Source organism: Rhinoderma darwinii, chromosome 6, assembly GCF_050947455.1.
Source record: "Rhinoderma darwinii isolate aRhiDar2 chromosome 6, aRhiDar2.hap1, whole genome shotgun sequence".
NCBI lineage: Eukaryota > Metazoa > Chordata > Amphibia > Anura > Rhinodermatidae > Rhinoderma > Rhinoderma darwinii.
Window position 1 is genome coordinate 28,683,369 of NC_134692.1, and position 20,733 is coordinate 28,704,101.

Consider the following 20,733-nt stretch of genomic DNA (forward strand, 5'->3'; position numbering starts at 1 on the left):
CTTTAAAAATATAAAATAAAAAATACTGTATATGAATGAAAAAAAGCCTCTAAGTAATAATGTTTTTGTTTTCATGGTCTTTATTTAGGATTGGGAGTATGATGGGACAATTTAGCTGAAGACCAGCCCAAGCTAGGAGATCCTTCAGTTCTCCGTGGGAGAAGGGAAATTAAACACCCTGGGCACCCTAAACTTCTAGTGAGTTAGACTTGTACCATTCAAACTTCATGATTTACATCAACTAACCACTCTTTTATATAAACCAAAAATATTTAATATGGTTTTAATGAAAAAAGTGATGGCCACTGCCTGATGTGATATGACTACCGCCCCTTGGGTTGTGATGACCTTGATCTGACTTCAATGCTTTTCATCATTAGAAACGTCTATTGAGATATTATATTTTGAATCAAATCAATGATCTCTAAACACCTTAAAGGAGCCTTTCAAAATTTTAAATTAGACATGCCCCATCCATACGTTCTCTACAACAAAAGGATCAAAAAGGTCATCACATCTTCATCTACCCAGTAGGGCACATACAGTTACCAGACCGTTACATTCAGTCACCAAAGCTGCAAATGACCTATCCAAGAGAATTTAATAGAGATCAGAATCATGTACTACTAAAGGGAATGTATCATGAATTTCCTTTCATTTATGAGTAAGTAGAAGAGAACTAATAAGTCTATTTTATTGCAAATGTAGTTTTTTTTTGTAATTTATAAAAAGCCTGAGGGCTGCCATAAGTGAGGCATATACTTCCTTCCTGTATTGTCTGGTGTACTGCCTCTATTGTCTGGTGTGCTTTATGGCAGCTGCAATGAATGAACAGAAAAGTGTTCTTACAATCTCCAGGAAGAGATGGCCTACAACCTCCTTCCCTGGAGAGCAGGGAGTGGCCGCCTGTGGCTGGAATGGCCGCATACAGAGCCTTATGTGTGTATATAGATTATAGGGTTAAAAGCCCTTTCACACAGGCAGATGATGTTTTAATCATTGCCCCAAGTAAACATGGCAGCGATTAGCTGATATATGAGCAAACATTTGTTTATTGTCAGATCATATCTTTATGCAATCAAAAAAATATCGTTTGACCATTCCTCCACATACTCACGATCAGTGCTCCATGTAAATGGAGCAAACAATTGCTGATCAACATGTTTTTATTGTTGCTCAGTGCTTTTATTAAGCAGGAAATCTGCTTATGTTAAAGGGCCCCTACAATCCTGCTTTATTTGGGTCTCCAACAGTACAATAAAGTTGCCCTCTGAGATGACTCAGCTGATTCGGTCCCATTCTACACAATAAATCTGAACAGTGAGCTGCAGAAAAAAGGAAATGTCAGCCAATATTTCAAGATTTTCGTTTTAGATGGATAGTCACATATAGTAACACCAAAAAAACACCCCCAAAAATGTAAAAAAAACAACAACACTGATTTGAATAATATGCCATGTTCTGATGATACATTTCATTTTAAGTCTAAAGTGAATTCAATAAAAAAAGTTTGGTTTTATTGAATAGTACTGAAATACTTTTTTTCTTTTCTTTGAAATGAGAATTCCCTTGTGAATTCCCTGTCTTGTTTCTATGCCAACCTTTCTAGTATTAAGATAAAGTTTCACAATTCCAAGCTGGAGATGACATGTATCTTTTCTCTGGCTGAATCCTGACCTATAATGAGATTGATTAGATCTTGCTTCAATTTTAGCCTGTGAATTGGACTTACACAATAGAACACACCTATGGTACATCACAGCAGTTATATTATAGAGAAGTGTTAGAGAAAATCACACAGAAAACATTATTTTATCAGGAGAAGATGTTCGTTAAAACGAGAACTTACCAGATTTCCGACATAGAGAACGTCATTAAATTGTTCAGTTATGGGATAATGTTCCATTGCCATAAATAATGTGTTTAAAACAATGCAGATTGTGATCGCAAGATCGACAAACGGGTCCATGACTATTACATTAAGTACATGCTTTATTTTCAGCCATGTGTCACAGCAGTCCCATATCAAGTATGTGTTGGCAAATTTGTTCCAACATGGTGGGCATTTTTGCCTGGATTCTTCCAACTCTGTATAATGCATAAAAACAAACAAAAACAAAAAAGTTAAATTACAATGGGCCTAGATAGATAATACATTTATAAAACAGCCCTCATAGCTAAACGTAGTGACTCAAAAGCAGGAACTGGTTCCACGATGCCTAGAAATTACATAGTACTCATCACTCGCTAATACAAGGCATAGATTCAAGGATAAACCCCAGATGAGAAGATCATTCTAACATTTTCTTGTTGGACTTTATTCCTTTAAGGGGTTGTCCCAACTGGACAAATCCTTCTTAATATTAAGTCGCCCCCAAAGATCAATATTACATGATGTCTAGGCAAATTATTTTCATGACCAATCCATTGGGGCAGGAGCCGCTCTTTGCAGTGGCTCTCTTCTCTTGTTAACAGAGGAGAGGGGTCTCTAGCGGGGAACCATCTTCATGACATGCATTTTCTTTGCATATAAAAAAGAAAAGACAACGATCAATTAAACAAGAATATTTTTTAACATTTTCCATAAGTTTTGTGGTGGAGAGAAGCAGTTTTAAATGCTTGGAAGCTACTGAGATACTTAAGCTTCTATGGCCAGCTTGGCCCAAGTGTCATGGAAAAAAGTGTAAAGGGAAAATAAAACACCATGCCCGTTTGTCCTGGGTGGTAAAGCCTGGCACCATTAGGGTAGGAGCACACATGGCATATTCAGGGTGGATACACAGCGTCAAGCTGCGCAGCGTATCCGCTCTGAACACCGCAGGGAATGCTGTCCGAAAACCCGCACCACACAGTGGTGCATTTTTCTGGAGTAAATCCTGCTGCGTAAATTATCGCACGTACTTATTTACCCTCCTCTGACGACCGCTCCGGCCTCCCTGGATGACGTTGCGGGCCATGTGAATGCTGCAGCCTGTGATTGGCTGCATTGGTCACATGGTCTGCTACATCATTAAGGGATGGCCGGACTGGAGAAGAAGCAGGGAACTCTGGGTAAGTATAACTTTTTTTTCTTACTTGCGATTTTTGCGGCGGAATGGCTGTGATTCCGCTGCAAATATCGCAACACACACTGCTTTGTTGCAGGTTTAAGCACCCCATTAAATTAGATGGGAAAACCCGCAACAGAAAAGCTGCGATTCCGCAGCATTAATTGACATGCTGCGGTTGAAGAAATGGGAAAGTGGTGCGGGTTTTCGGACGGCATTCCCTGCGGTGTTCAGGGCGGATACGCTGCGCAGCTTGACACAGTGCATCCGCCCTGAGTACGCTGTGTGTGTTCCTACCCTAATGGGAAGCCCATTTTGATCTTTGCTATTGGGCTCCTTTTTGTATGCCACTAGTACCAAAATAAAAAATCTAAAAACATTGTAGTTTGAAGAAATTCCTGAAAACGTATGCAATAGTGAAGTGCAAAAATTTCAGTAGGGACATATTTGACAGTGTATGTAGTTCTATGACTATGTACATGTCGAGTCAATCAAGGTTCAATGAAAAGAAAGTTGATAAAACACCGGATTCTACGAACATCAAAAACATCACTCATTCTAAAATTGAAGCTGTATACAGAAAGTGACAGAGTTTTGTAGGGCCAGCACTATAATCTGCCTAGAGCATTCAAAATCTAGCTTCTCCATGTCTACATTGTGTAAGTCAATGTGAATGACAATGGGCTTCCGTCAGCAGATATTTTAGACATACAAAGCTGAGATGTACAGCCAGTTAAAAAAGAAAAGTGGCAATTTCTCCTATAAAATTACATAAAAATAAAATGTGGATGGTGGACTAATTGATTTCATGAATTTATAGACATTATGTAAAATTGTAATCAATGAACTAAGTCCTAATGAGCCCTCCAACATACAATACATTTTAATTAATGTCCTTTTTTCCCATTCTGAGTTAGGGTATGTTCACACGACAGCGTCCGTAACGGTTGAAATTACGGGGATGTTTCCGCCTGAAAACATCCCCGTAATTTCAGCCGTAACGGCATGTGCAGGCACTTGAACGCCGCGTCCATTACGGACGTAATTGGCGCTGCTATTTATTGGAGTCAATGAATAACGGCTCCAATTACGGCCAAAGAAGTGACAGGTCACTTCTTTGACGCGGGCGTCTATTTACGCCTCGTGTGAACAGACAAACGTCTGCCCATTGCTTTCAATGGGCAGATGTTTGTCAACGCTATTGAGGCGCTATTTTCGGACGTAATTCGGGGCAAAAACGCCCGAATTACGTCCGTAATTAGTACGTGTGAACATACCATTATCAGTAATGGATGTTATATTTTTTGGGCTCATTACAGAATTTTTAAAGATTAACCTCCTATCATAGCAAATTTTGATGAGTACTATTAGGGTGCGTTAATATCCACACATGGTGGAAATTTTCTGCTGCAGATTTTGCTGCAAATTTGTGGCAATTGTGCAACGAATCTGCAGCAAAATTTGCATATTTGACAAATCGTCCAGACGTGGCAGATTTTGCAGTGGACTTGCCGCAGATTTCAGACTTTACATTGCAAAAGCTGAAATCCGCAGTGAAAATCCGCTACTTCTCCGCAACAGACTGTCAATGCTGTGGAATATAAATTCTGTACCGCAAGCTAGTTTCCACACTGTTATTTTTGCAACGTCTGCACTAATTTACCTAAAAAGCCATAGAAAACAAAGAAAAAAAGTCTGCTGCGGATTTCCACTGCCGCCTGTCCTGTTAAGCTCAGGGAGTTGTCCAAGATCAGAAAAAAAGTACTACTTTTTTCCAGAAACAGCGCCACTTATGTCAATGGGCTGTCTCTGGTTTTCCAACTCAGTCCTATTAAAGTGAATGTTGCAATTCCAAACACAGGCCATAACCAATAGTTGCGTTGTTTCTGGATAAAACCCCAAAAACTAAAATAACTTTTTGTTTCATTTTAGTGAATATCAAAAACAGAGTCCCACCGGCCAATGAGTTCCTGGTCCTGCCTATCATGTGCAGTGCATTAGGCTTCATTCACATCTGCGCTAGGGCTCCGTTCCAACGTTCCATCCGAGCTTTCCGTCTGAGCTTTCTGTCGGTACGGAGCCCTGACAGACACAAACGGAAACCGATTGATTGATTTCAATGGTGACGGATCCGGTGCCAATGGTTTCCATTTGTCTCCGTTGTGCAAGGGTTCTGTCGTTTTGACGGAATCAATAGCGTAGTCGAAAAAGCCTTAGCCACACATTTCCCAGGGAGCTTCCAACAACCATTCTTATCAGATGAGTCATTTAATTCTCTCTGTCCCAATGCAAAAAAATGTATCGCAGTTATCTCCTCATATAGGACACGAGAGAGTGCAAATAAAACATGCGGATCTATATCGGCGCTGCTGATTGATGTGGACGAGATAATTGCCCGAAGTCAAGTTTTAAGTTTGAATAAACTCTTTTATTCGCAACGCGTTTCAGCGCCGAACTGGCGCTTTCATCAGGCATAGGGATACAGAAAACAAGACACAAGTTTATATAGGGCCAGTTCAGATTAAACAATTAGGTAAAAAACCGCGAAAACATATCGGAGGGTCAAAGGTCACATTGAGCGGTCTGATACATTATAAATAAACGAAAGTTTTAATACATAAGTAAAAGGGTATAATTAATAAGGGACTAGACGTCCTATTGGGAGATGATAATGGAACGTAGTAAACTAAAAATAAGTGCAGTGTATAAAAGACAGTTTGTCATTCAAAGTTTTAAAACAATAGTTAAGAGTGGGTGAAAAATGATTTTATTGATTTTATTGATGCATTCATGAATGAAGGAGTAGTGTAGTATGTCAGTTGAAGTGTTTACATGTTGCCACGGAGACCAGATGTGCTACGGAAGCCAAGGTGCTCCATACCGGATGGAACGCATGGTGAACCGCATAGGGTGGAACGCATGATGAACCGCATTACGTCAGGGGTCGTGGATTTGCTCGGACAGTAACGGGACCTGAGGACGACTGTTCCAAAAAAGAAGAAAAGAAGTATAGAAATATGGGGATCGAGGGAAGGGTGAGTGAGGATGGATTAGTAGATGTAAACTAGGGCCATGATATGGCCCATATGCTAATTTGTCACCTGTCGGTGTTTGCTTGTATAGAACACTGGGCAGTTTTTATGGAATAAGGACAGTAGTGCTGCAGTCTATGTCAATATTCAAAGACCAAAAATATTGTACATTACGCTTTTATTTATTTTATTTTAAATATTTTAAAAGGAATAAATAAATGAACAAATATGCGATGGGTGATACAAAATAAAGAAAGATAATAATAATACTCGGAAAACTGTTTGGAGATGAGGTGTGACGGGGTACTGCAACTAATTTATTTAATTAATTTAAGGAAGGTATATGATTTCATAAGGTGTTTCAATGATGATTTTTTAATTGGGTTGTCTAAGAACCAGGGTTAACAACCATCGGTTCAATGTAAACACTGGTTACCTTAAACACAGCATTTCCCGACATTTTCTCCAAAAACATGACTGCCAATTTAACAAAATCAAAATCACACCAATAGAACACATTAACATTGATGTCCCAAACAGATTTAGCAAGCTGAAACAAAGGGAAAACTACTGGATCTTTAAAATGAACACACTACATCCTTTTGGTTTAAATGACATCGCAGAGTCCTCTTTGGACTAATTAATTTACTATCTGTTTTAAAAAATCATCATTGAAACACCTTATGAAATCATATACCTTCCTTAAATTAATTAAATAAATTAGTTGCAGTACCCCGTCACACCTCATCTCCAAACAGTTTTCCGAGTATTATTATTATCTTTCTTTATTTTGTATCACCCATCGCATATTTGTTTATTTATTTATTCCTTTTAAAATATTTAAAATAAAATAAATAAAAGCGTAATGTACAATATTTTTGGTCTTTGAATATTGACATAGACTGCAGCACTACTGTCCTTATTCCATAAAAACTGCCCAGTGTTCTATACAAGCAAACACCGACAGGTGACAAATTAGCATATGGGCCATATCATGGCCCTAGTTTACATCTACTAATCCATCCTCACTCACCCTTCCCTCGATCCCCATATTTCTATACTTCTTTTCTTCTTTTTTGGAACAGTCGTCCTCAGGTCCCGTTACTGTCCGAGCAAATCCACGACCCCTGACGTAATGCGGTTCATCATGCGTTCCACCCTATGCGGTTCACCATGCGTTCCATCCGGTATGGAGCACCTCGGCTTCCGTAGCACATCTGGTCTCCGTGGCAACATGTAAACACTTCAACTGACATACTACACTACTCCTTCATTCATGAATGCATCAATAAAATCAATAAAATCATTTTTCACCCACTCTTAACTATTGTTTTAAAACTTTGAATGACAAACTGTCTTTTATACACTGCACTTATTTTTAGTTTACTACGTTCCATTATCATCTCCCAATAGGACGTCTAGTCCCTTATTAATTATACCCTTTTACTTATGTATTAAAACTTTCGTTTATTTATAATGTATCAGACCGCTCAATGTGACCTTTGACCCTCCGATATGTTTTCGCGGTTTTTTACCTAATTGTTTAATCTGAACTGGCCCTATATAAACTTGTGTCTTGTTTTCTGTATCCCTATGCCTGATGAAAGCGCCAGTTCGGCGCTGAAACGCGTTGCGAATAAAAGAGTTTATTCAAACTTAAAACTTGACTTCGGGCAATTATCTCGTCCACATCAATCAGCAGCGCCGATATAGATCCGCATGTTTTATTTGCACTCTCTCGTACCCAAGCGGTCACCCTGGTGACCGGCCCGGATCTGGCAGCAGCTACCCTGTGGAATCCAGTGCTGAACTCCTCCAACCTCACGGTGAGAATATATATCCCCTTCCCTATCTCACCTCCAATTTCCTTGATCCACACCTAGTGGCGCCGTGGCTTTTTTCTCCCTACTCATATAGGACAGAGAGACCTCTTTGACCCTCTCATGCTCTAGGGTCCGGGGGCGACTGATACCTCTCCAACCTCCTATAATTACGCCCCTGATGCTTGTCTTGAAATGATAATAAGCCATGCATGACAATTGTTACCAGGCACTCCCCGGTCTTTTAGCAGACCCATTAGTATACTGTATGGAGCGCTGAACATTTATTGTACACTGCAATGCTAGAAGACTAAATTAAGTCAAACAGCTTTCTCTTTGTACAATATAATCTGTTGACAGGTGATCTTTATTTTCAGCGTTTTTTTTGGACCTCCTGTCAACTGAAAATCTGACGTGTGACCTTGAGAAGAAACAACGTTTACTTATTTCCTAAAATACTGATTTTACTTATTTTGGACGAGCAACACCTATACAATGAATCACACACTAACTGTTATTCACCAAATATATATATATATATATATATATATATATATATATATTAGAAAACCATTCAGTTAAAACAATACATAGTGGTCACGTTACCCATAAAAAAGTGGATCCCCACATCAGTCGGGTCTAAAGCCTCAATATAATAAAATGCAAATATTGCAAAAAGGGGACTGGTAACTATATTGCAGGATAAATATGGCTGAAGGGTCATCCAGAAATTATAAGGAAACCCAGTCCAGTAGTAAGGAGGTATATACAGTCCAGAGCTATAGGTTGGATCCCCTCTGGACTGTATATACCTCCTTACTACTGGACTGGGTTTCCGTTTATGCCTTATAATTTCTGGATGACCCTTCATCTATATTTATCCTGCGATATAGTTACCAGTCCCCTTTTTGCACTATTTGCACTTTATTATATTGAGGCTTTAGACCCGACTAATGTGGGGATCCACTTTTTTATGGGTAACGTGATCACTATGTATTGTTTTAACTGAATGGTTTTCTAATCAAGATATATATATATTTTGGGAATAATAGTTTGTGTGTGATTCATTGTATAGGTGTTGATAGTTCTAGTCACACAGTTCAAAGTATTTTTGCTATATGCATATAATGGTCCAATCGTCTTAGTAGGTATTATGTTATTTTGGACAATGTTCCCCTTTCTCCTATGCTGGATGCAGGGAGGGCTGTGCAAGTTTCTATTGTACTGTGTATCACTGCAAAGTCGGAACTTGGTACATATTACTACAGAATAAGTTTAGACCAATGGTGTAATCCCTTGAAGAGTAGTCGATGTATTTGGTCACCATATTCCCATACGATATACAATACATGGACATTGGACAGGTGCACAAACTATTTCACCAGTTGTGTCTGGCTCAGGGAAAAAGATATGTATATCTACACTGCAGATTACATTTAATGCCATCTTGAATCCACAATAACAATAGGATATTAAATGAACTAATATCCCTGATCATCTTTAAAGGGGTTGGACGAGATTAGAAAAAATGGTATACGGAAATGGGGCGGAGCTGTAATACCAAACACAGTCCATGGACCAGAGTGGCGCTGTTTCTGGAAACTAGCAGATCCTTTTTCTAAAACCAGGAAATCCCTATAACTATAACTCAGATGTACTCCATGCCAATATGGCCCTCATACTTGTAAATATAAAGTACATTTTGCATACATAAGTAGTATATTCATGAAAATAGTAAAGAGTACCTTCCATTGTGTTGGTGAGATTGCTGGCTATACTCAAAGCTCGTTGTCTCAATATAGGATCTTCCAACAAGTCCATGGAAACATGATATGAACTTAATCTTCTTTTCCTCAAATCATTTTCTGTGTTTGTACCCTACAAATAAACAATAAAAGTTACTAGAGAAAATTGTAGGGAGACGTGAATGGTGTATTTTTATTGTTGCATCATGCATCAAGCAACTTAATGTAGCTAATCTGTAGTCTCAAATTAAAGTTAATAATTTATTACTTGTTCTATTTCAGCCATTGCATTGCTTACCGCATGCAGTAGCATTTTTTTTTTTAATATTATTTTTTTTCATTTTTGTGGATTTTTTATGGTGCCGCAATGGATAGCTATTAATAAAATAAAATATGGCATGCCGCACCTTTTTTGCCAAACAATTGCAAAAAATGATTCTAACAAATAATTGTCTATTAGTATTTTAATGGGAACCTACAACCTAAATAAATGTCTATTAGTATTTTAATGGGAACCTACAACCTACATACTGTGTAGTCAGCTATTTACCTGTAAAACTGCCTCCTATTAATACACTGGCCATTAGTTACATCACTTTGTGACCTTGAATCAATGACATTCTAAGTTGCGAACAAATTGGCTGTCACCAGTGTCCTGTTCCATTAACGCTATAGATGACTGAAAAATATATATATTTTTTTAATTACCTTGGAACTATCTTTCCAGCAATTAAAGAGGTGACAGTGATGGGCAGGGAAATATCTGGCGGCAGAGCAAATTTTCCGTCTTTTCATTACAGAACAAGCAGGTTACTACATGAAAAAGTGCTCTGCAATGCGGTTTGTTGCTAGGGATACAATGTTATAGCCCTTTAAAAGGAGTTGTCAGAAAGCACGGTTGCCAGGCAACATAATGATCACTCATGTCTTTAGCTGAAGGTTAAAACGTTCTTGAGCTGAGGGTAGCAAAGGGTGAAGGGTCGTGCCCCGGTCTTGATTTTGAGATGAATAATCAACAAGATAGAATTAAAGTGGGTTGTTTGCCTACAAAATGTATAATTAATATTACAGGGATACAGAAAAGCATGGTTTAAATCTTGCCAAGCCTTCTTGCCCCTTGTCTGCCTTGAGTAACCTGACAGACTGGTTGCTAGGGACATGGTCTGACAGCGGTTGTTAGGCAGTGCATCCCAATTACTAGGCCGTCTGACATAAGTCAACTGTTCAACTAAGGCTGGATTCACACGAGTGTGTGCTTTTTGCGCACGCAAAAAACGCGGTGTTTTGCCTGTGCAAAAGGCACTTGACAGCTCCGTGTGTCAGCCCCGTGTGATTCGCGGCTGCGTGGTTTTCGCGCAGCCACCATCATTATGACACTCCGTTTGGATGTTTGTAAACAGAAAAGCACGTGGTGCTTTTCTGTTTTCATTCATCCTTTTCACAACTGTTGCGCAAATCACGCTTGTCCCACGGAAGTGATTCCGTGGGGCATACGTGATTTTCACGCACCCATTGACTTCAATGGGTGCGTGATGCGCGAAATACGCCCAAAGAACGGACATGTCGTGACTTTTTCGCAGTGGACTCACGCTGTGGAAAAATCACGCAACTGTCTGCACGGCCCCATAGACTAATATAGGTCCGTGCGACGCGCGTAGAATCACGCGCGTTGCACGGACGTATATCCCGTTCGTCTGAATAAGCCCTAAATCAGGGGCAGCAGAGAAGGGGACAAGCAGCAGTAAAATGTAGCCCCTCTTGGGCTGTTGTATTGATCACATTTTTGCAAATAGGAATTTAGGTCGAGAATCTTTTTTAATATTTACCTAGCAGATATTGGTATTAGCGGTCGCAGATATGATCATTGTAAGCGACGTAATAGCGATTACAGACGGGCGTTTACACGCATTGTCATCATCTATATAATGGTCATAAAGTAATCGTTTGGTCGCCTATTTCATCATGTCATGTCGCCTATTGATCAAATGATTTATGTTTACATATCACAATGTCATAATGATCAACGATTATTTTTATGTTTGCATAAACGATTATTCGCACGATCAACCAGAGTTTTATCACTAATCATCCAGACTCTTCACCTGTTTACATTAAGCGACTATCGTGAGCGCTTTCTCGTGAGCGCTTAAATCTGATCGATCATCTGCTTGTGTAAATGAGTCTTTACATTGTTCTGAATTTGATGAGTTTCATAAAAGGGTTGTCTGCTTTCGTCAACCCTTTACATATGTCCTATTAACCAGAGCAGAAAGAGCTGCAGCGACGAGCGGCCCTCCCTCAAGAGAACCAGGCTCATCTACGCATCACAAGGACGGCCCATTGACTTTAATGGGTGCTGTGTAATGCTTTATTGCAGAGACGAAATGAAGACATGCTGACCCCTTTATAAACCTATTGGAGCCATTTTTGTTTTTTTAAATATTCGGACTTTCCTCCCCGCCAAAATGGCCTCATATTCACTGCTAAGCAACAATGAATGTTGTCAAAGCCCTCATGGAACAAGTCTACAAGCTCCACCCTATAGACTCATTCAGATACAGACAAACCCATTAGACTAAAATGGGAGATATCATATAATTCTCCTAAGAGAACATATCATAGTCTAATATTAAATCTAACAAAAAAAAAAAATTGTCACACTTCTCTATAAACTTGTTCTTTCTGGTATCATTTAGACAGATAAATTCCTGCTAGAGAGCTGACTCAACCACAAAACGTTCATCCTGTAACTGGCCGTGGACACGTGTAGATGTCAGTTGTGATAGTTGCCTAAAATTTCTCACAGTGAGGTCAAGCACATTGCAGAATGTGCATTGTTTTTTAGCCTTAAAATATGAGATCTATTTTATGTGTCCCAACCAGAAGGACTGTAACCTGGGACTTTCTAACACGTTATAATTACTGTGAATTTCTGTACGCAATAATTTATGCAACTATAAACTAAGAGGTTGTCTGGGATTAGAAATAAAAAAATCTTCTTTTTTTCTAGAAACAGTGCCACCAGCGTTGGTATTGCAGCTAAACACCATTAACTTGACTGAGGCTAAACTGCAATACCAGACACAGTCCATGGATAAGAGTGGCGCTGTTTCTAGAGAAAAAACAAAACATCCTTCTTTCTTTTTCCAGACAACCCCTTTAATTAACTTTAATTATCTTAAAAACATGCTTTGTATTTCCAGTCAATTCAATCAGAGCATATCTAGTTAAGATACACCACGATTATGTACAACACAGTATTTATTTAGTTAATCTAACCAACTTGATTTATGGAAATTAAACAATGTGCTTAGCATCAGTGATGTTTTCTGTGTAATGTTTTACGTAATATCATAACGAGGAACCATTGTGCAAAATTTATAGATCTATATCATCATAACTTGGTCTCAACTAAGAAGAAATTAAACATTTCAGGTGAGAAATTTTTGTTTTTTTCCTTTGCGTAGGACCTCCGTGTTATAAATTAATGGAAGATTTATACTTTCTATATACTTAAAGAGAACCTGTCACTTGCTCATATAAGTTGAACTGCTATACTGAACTGAAAAGCGCTGCCTCCCTAATTCCAACGTTGTTTCTTTTTTTTTTTCTAGACACCCCTGTTCCAGAGATATGGCCCACTGTTGTATTGGCTCCATGTATGCTAATTTTCCGTAGTTACCCAACAGGGCGTGAACTACCCTCCAGCTGCCTTCCGCTGATTGGTCAGCATCAAAGGCAGGGAAGCTAGCTCCACCCTGTTGGCTAATTACAGCTAATTAGCATATAGGGAGCCAACACAACTGCGGTCCATACCTGTGGATCGGGGAGGCACAGGGAAAGGGAAAAAAAAAGAGCTGTAATCAGGAAGACAGCACAATTCAGGTCAGTTAACCAGTTAAACTTATATGACCTAGTGACCGGTCCTCTATAAACCAGTGAACTTCCCTCGCTGCCTGTACATACGTAACCAGTCAGGTCAGATGTACCACTATTCTACTTACCAGTAGTGTTTTTATAGACTTCACTATACTTTAGAAGCATACTAAAGAGTGATACCGTATGTGTCCCACCATACCTTGTTAGTTGAATATAGGATTAGTTTATAGTGAGACCTATGTATTGATAAAATATGCAGTTAGTATATTATAGGCCTTGCAGAAAGCAGTCACATTCAAAGCTTGACCAACCAAATATTATTTGTTCCTGATGGAAGCGCTCTACTAAGGCTACCATGCCTTAACTATTTGAAACTTCCTTACATTGTCATCAGAAGCTGGTTTATCTATTATCACCTCTGGCAGTAGTAGTCCAGCAGGCGATGTTGGAGCAGATGGTCCACCGAACAGAGAGACCACTCCATTGCAGTCCACGGTGCTGTGCATCTTGCCATTCACTGGAAGCGTTCTTGATGCCTTGCTGGCTTGACTAAAGTTACTTCCCCGTCTTTGTCTGTGAGGTACAAACAAGGATCCTCTTCTACTCTCATTGTCCTCAAATGTGCTGTGTTCATCATCCGCAAAGTCATTTTCTGATGCCACATCCTTCCCACGGCCTAGGAACATGCTGAACATGCTGGTCCTGCTATTGCGCCTTGGTGTGACATCATTGCGGACATCCAGTAGAGACTATTAAACAACGAAAGGAAACAATATTAGAAATATCAACTACATTTATACACCATGGCTAGACCAGGACTCAAGACCAACAGAATATGGGCTCCAACAAGTCAATGTAAATCTTTCAGAACCATAACAATCATGTAGCAGTTTCTACACACGTTGCAACAGCTCTGCAGTAAATACTTGTATTTCTCATCAAATAACGATTTTAAAGCATCTCTTCTTAGAACTCATAATTGTACCATTCCTCTGTTACTCCTCCTACAATTTATGAATAAATTGACAACTGAGTGTTACCGGTTGGGGGGGGGGGGGTGTCTTTACACAGTGACACTGTCCAATTAGTGCTCATAGTCTCAGCCTGTGTAAGCATACACCACCTTGATAAGAGGAATGGTAACACCCAGTTGTCAATTTATTCATACATTTCTAGGAAGAATAACAGAGGAACGGCACAACACAGAGTTCTAAGAAAAGATGATTGAGAATTGTGATTTCATATGGATTTCATGTATTTACTTAAACTGACATGTCAGGAGAGCTGACAGGTCCTCTTTAATTTATATGACCTTGGCATAAGATTCAATGCTTCACAATATTATGGCCCAGCAATACAATATTTATGGCCACATGATACTTCATTCCAGCTATATATTTTGTATATATTTTTATATGTTTGTAAATGTTTCTAAATTAATTTTCTATTACTTTGTATAAGACGTTTATTTTTAAACCCATTATCATCATTTTGTATAGCCTTTAATATGAATGAAAAACTGGTTTGTTTTTTAAAATGAATAACTTTTATACTTCACTGCCGTACCTTGCTTACACGATTGACCTTCTGACCTATAACCTAACCCGGTAGCCATCTCGACTACCGATCTCTAAACCAGCTATATAACCACAGACATCGTGAATAGACTAATCACTTGTACCTAACCTGACGAAGGGGCCGGTACGGCCTTGAAACACATTGTTGTTGTTATTGTACAAAAATAAAAGCAATTTTCAGTACGGCTGCGCCCTCGGATATTCCATTTTTTACCTCCTTATCTCCTCATTCCAGCTATAGTTATTCAAGAATTTTCCCCACAGGCTTGTACTGGGGCAAGGAACCCAATGCTGCCACTAGAAGGTGATTGCCAAACATTGCAGTTCACTGCTACTTTTGTGGGACAGTGCTATTCCAACAAAGACAACGTAATGTTACATGGCTATGACAGGTATATTGTGTATCTCGACCCACATGTCACCCAACCCTTTTATATGAGGCATCAGAGTGGAAGTCACTGCCTAACCCAAACTAAACTCTGGTCATAGTGGATTCAATCAAATATTTTCTATTTAACTTGAATATACATTTCCTGTACTTTGTAAAGTAAAAAAATAAGTCAAACAGTACCTCATGGGGTGATGAGGTCTTAGTCAATCTAATTCCATCAAAGAGGAACTTTTTCAGGTTGCTTTCTGATGTAGATTTGTGAAACTTTTCGTCATCACCCTTCTCGTCTCCATCTTTCTCTTTTTGATGCCGTTTCTTTCTTCTGTTTCTCCTTTCCTTGGCACTTTTTGAGCTTAACTTGGTACTTTTTGAACTTAATTTTGAAGCTTCAGATGAACTCTCAGAAAGTCCACCATAACCAGTTCCACCACTAAACTCTCTGGAGCCAAGGGCTGCCTCGTGAGCTGCTAATGCCGCTATCTAATGGAGGACAACAAAGTACATGATAATATCAGTTATACAGTAAGTTTATTAGAGTACTGGGATAGATAGATAGATAGATAGATAGATAGATAGATAGATAGATAGATAGATAGATAGATAGATAGATAGATAGATAGATAGATAGATAGATAGATAGAGATAGATAGATAGATAGATAGATAGATAGATAGATAGATAGATAGATAGATAGATAGATAGATAGATAGATAGATAGATAGATAGAGAGAGATAGATAGATAGATAGATAGATAGATAGATAGATAGATAGATAGATAGATAGATAGATAGATAGATAGATAGACAGTGTGCACATGATAACAATGGTTATGGCTTTTCAAGATTCAAGAAATCAATGAAGCATTAAAGGAACGTTCCCGTAAACATTACTTGCAATGAAATCAATGCATTTTTTTCCTGTTAGTCAATTAAGCAAGGATATCTGAATGAATGCCAGGATGACAGGTTTTACAAGTGACAAGGAAATATATAATACTGCACCAGTAATTATAAGAAAGGCCAGAACATAGGGATACATTTCATCTATATTTGCTTTATCTTTTAAGAACTAGTGCAGATAAAAAGTTGAATTGTGGCCCATAACAACCTACGGGATTCCTATGGCTTCTCTATTTTTGGGGGTTTTCAGAAATGAGGGCTCTTGTGTTTTTTCCTTACTAAAGATGATTTCTTTTTGTGAGGTTTATCAAAAGTCTATTCTTTATGAGAAAACACAAACCGTAAGGTGTTAAAGCTCCAACATGGAAAAAATTTACAGCTTATATTAGGGAACTGCATTACCAGCATCTCTTTAATAGATTTCTGTTACCTGAATCATCCCCTTTACGAGTGTCATTCTGGTGCCATCAGTATATAGAGAGCCAAGGGAATGTTGTGAAGTCAACCCAAATTCTGAATATAAGATTTAATATAAGATTTAAAGGGGACGTCCACATTGGACAAGCTCTTTTTCTTAGAAGGTACCATGGCAAAAAATCTTATCACAGAGATTCCCACTGCTGTGACCCGCAGCAATCAACTGTAATCTGTGGAGGAACCCAGTAGCAAGTGTCCTAATCTCCTGCAGCACAACTACAGGAGAAATAAAGCATTACACAGTCCTCATTAAAATAAATGGGCTGTCTAATGCACAGACGTGCTGGGTCCTCCAGAGTTAGAGTTGCCCAAAGACTCAGATTGGCGATCAAGCTACCCCCCCCCATAAAGTTCTTATTATCAAGCTTAACTAGTAGATAACTCTGAAGATTGAGTATAGTAACTAATTTAAAAGCCGTACTAATGAGCAAATCATATAAATTAATGTATCATTAACTATTTGCTAGTATTCAGTATAATAATCCACATCCAGAAAACTCCTTTTAGGTAGTGACTTCTTAAGGAGACAGGTCTCTGTAATCTCCTTGATCATTGTACATGGCTGCTGAGCACAATGGGGGGAATGTATCAATCAATTTGCTCCAGTTGTGCAAACTAAGACACACGTCATATTTTCGCAATACTTTGCAACTTAACTCTCCTCTCGCCACTTTTCAAAAGTGTTAAGAAAAGCGGATGGGTCTTAGCGGGAGGGTGCGTGACCAACAGCGGTTCGACTCAATTTTAATGTTTAAAGACAGAAAATGGTGCAAAAAGTAGCGTAAATATACGCTTGCTTGTAGCAGGTGTAGATTTCATCTTCTGGCTTTAGGACAGCCCAAGATGTGCCAAACTTTATTAAGAGGCATGAATATTACTGCAACACCCTTTGTGGTACAAACACAAGCAGTACCAATTAGCTGTCAAGTATAAATGCCTATTTCATACTCATGGGAATATTGATTCTAAAAATATCACCTGTATATCTTCTTGATGTTTTCTCAGCTGCTCCATCATATGCTGAAATTCAGCTTCCTTCTGCTCTGCTTCTTCTAGAGTTGCCTGGTTCTGCTCGTCATAAGCCATAGCAACAACAGCAAGAATCAAGTTAATCAAATAGAAGGAGCCCAAGAAGATCACCAATACAAAGAAGATCATGTAGGTTTTCCCAGCAGCTCGTAGGGTCTAACGAAAAATAAATTACAAAACAATTATTAATGTTATACTGGATTATATTTTTTAGTTTATAAATGTTTTCAAGATTAAAACTGCACTTAGGTGGAAGAGATTTATCAGATAAAATATAGTTTCAGTACAGTATGACTTAGGAAACAACTTCATTCTTCAATCAATTAGGCCACAACTTTTGCGCTTTTTAGTTTTAGAAGATATCTTTATAGGAGTCTCTAGACACCACTAGGGCAACCTAAGGACTTTACTGCATACTGATCTCCATAGAATTCAATAATCAACCGTATACAGTAAACAAATCAGCTCCCTCTAGTGGTGGCAGCAGGCAGCTAGAAATGTATGATTGGACTTTATGACAGTGTGTAAGAAAACAGGAGATTTGGAGCACTGAGCTTGACCCCTGTAAAGATATATATAGTACAATCATCATCGCATGATTTTGATGTTGTATAATTACTATAGTAACTATTTTATGTTTGAATGTCATTGCTCACCAGTTGGTAAAGATTCTCCCAGTAGTCCTGTGTCATCAGTCGAAAGAGAGACAAGAAGGCCCAGCTGAAGGTATCAAAGCTTGTGTAGCCATAGTTTGGGTTCCTCCCAGTTTTCAGACATACAAACCCCTTTGGACATTGGCTAAAACACAGAACATTAACACGTATAAGGCTCTGTTAACATCTGCGCCAGCTTTTCCGTTATTCTGTTCCATCATAGGAACAGAAAAAGAAGAGACACGGAAGATGGATCCGTGGCATGACGGAAAGCAACAGTGCTCGGTGGAACCCATTGACTTTAATGGGCTTCGTCGGGTATGCTGCACTATTTTGTCTGGGAAATATGACGGAATCTGCAACGGAGGCTCCAAAAGTAGCCTTCGACGTAGATGTGAACAGATCCTAAGAAGCTGATATTGCATAGTTACATAGTACGGTTGAAAAAAGACATATGTCCATCAAGTTAAAAATTCCTAAAACTAACAATCACAGACACTGAGATTAAAGACAGCAAGGAAATTCCGCTTTCACCCGCAAGGTAATAGATAGATTTTTGTTTAGAAACAATTCTATATATCTGGGCACAAATTTAAAAAGTATATAAATGTTCCTAAATAACAATATTTTCAGAACAATGCATTATATTTTCTAATTCCTTACCCTGCATCTGAACTGTTGCCACAAAGAAGGGCATCCCTCTGCCCAGCCAAAAAGTAATAATTTCCTATTTAAAAAAATAATAATTAAATGGTTAAAGTTACTCCAGAACATTGTAGATTTTGTATACATAGCTGGTTATTAACCCTAATAACCTACACTCCCCAAATCATACTTACAGTGGTCCAGGATGCTGAGATATATACGTAGAGTAGTTTTATAGACCTCCATAACAGTTTGTGTGACTGCCTTTAACATGACGGTAAAATATGCTATCACTTGTGAATTTCTCTCTCTGGCCAACAAAATAGCGCCTCTACAGGGTCTAGGTCTGCAGAACCATTGTTTGGCTAATTTGGATGAACATTTAGTGCCTGTTTACAGCTGTGTCAATGTTTCCGTTTTTCTACTAGATCAGAGGAGCAGAGCAACAAAAATACCGGAAGCGCCAGTTCCGTTGCATGACGGACACCATCAGCGGCCAACAGAACCCATTAACTTTAATGGTTTCCATCAAGTTTCTGTCATGCTGTCCGTGGTTTTACTGGAAACAATAGTGCAGTATGCCCTGGATCTGTGACAGAGGCCCCTAACAGAGCCTCCAATGCAGATGTGAACAGGCCCTTACCGGCGACAGCGTATATCCTCCATTTCACAGATGAGGGAAAGCGACAACAAAAGCTGCCTATTAAAAAACTGTAGAACAAAATTTTTATGTCAATGGAAAGAGGGGGAATAAGCCACTGAAAGTCCCTCTGGCAGAGGCTTATCTTTCTTGAGAACAAAGGGTCGGCATTTTGAAACATGCCCAATCCATTTTTCTCCGATATCTGCCGCTGGGGAAAGTTTGGTGGTTACCATACACATTAGATCATTGGCCGATCCTACTAAAATTGTCATGTGTATAGGTAATAGCTATGACTAAGGACCTGAGTGGTCTGAAACGCGCAAGCATTGTCCCGGGATTTTTATTTTAATCTTTCTGTTTTAAAATGACCGAATAAAGCCAAAATATTTTATACTGAGTGCTGGATACACCATTTATTCTTCACTTCAATTGTGATGTGTATAGGTACCTTAAAGCAGCTCTACAAAATAAGGACCCAAATAAAATCAGCTTCCAGGACCTCAGTATAACGAAGGAATTGGATAATGGCAAACCTGAATTTCTGGGTTTTGAGTAGAGTTGAAGAGGCTTTCCACTTTTTTATTATTAAGCAAATAGACATACAATAAAACTGTGATCGATAGAATTCTGACAACTCAGACTTCCACTGATCTCCGCATAGGTGGTCATGCAGGCGTGGTCATTCTACATGTAAATGAATGACTAGGACTCCCTCATTCTTGGGATTGGGGGCGATATCGATGGTGGAGGTTTCATGATCACACTTTTATGACGTGGAAAATACCTTTAAACTAAGCCATCCAGTTTATTGACCTGGCAGCTGCAATGCAATATTTTTTTTTACATCTGTGGCCCCTGCAGGATTGATCGGCCAGACTGATCTCCACTGATGGGG

At 38.8% G+C, this 20,733-nt stretch overlaps 1 protein-coding gene across 6 annotated transcripts in view; it reads right to left on the bottom strand.

The window, feature by feature from the left end:
* The window catches only part of LOC142655346 (sodium channel protein type 2 subunit alpha-like), a 136,445-nt gene that overhangs the window by 66,333 nt on the left and 49,379 nt on the right, over positions 1-20,733 (bottom strand). For 4 of the 6 annotated variants that reach the window (XM_075829385.1, XM_075829384.1, XM_075829383.1 and 1 more), the window contains exons 8-14: positions 19,214-19,277; positions 18,554-18,695; positions 17,847-18,053; positions 15,672-15,971; positions 13,907-14,272; positions 9,645-9,777; positions 1,850-2,088 (exon numbers count right to left, since the gene is read on the bottom strand). In XM_075829385.1, coding sequence (XP_075685500.1) covers positions 1,850-2,088; positions 9,645-9,777; positions 13,907-14,272; positions 15,672-15,971; positions 17,847-18,053; positions 18,554-18,695; positions 19,214-19,277 — 1,451 coding nt within the window. The remainder of the gene's footprint in view (positions 1-1,849; positions 2,089-9,644; positions 9,778-13,906; positions 14,273-15,671; positions 15,972-17,846; positions 18,054-18,553; positions 18,696-19,213; positions 19,278-20,733) is intronic. The other 2 variants (XM_075829389.1, XM_075829388.1) reach the window with 1 other exon arrangement.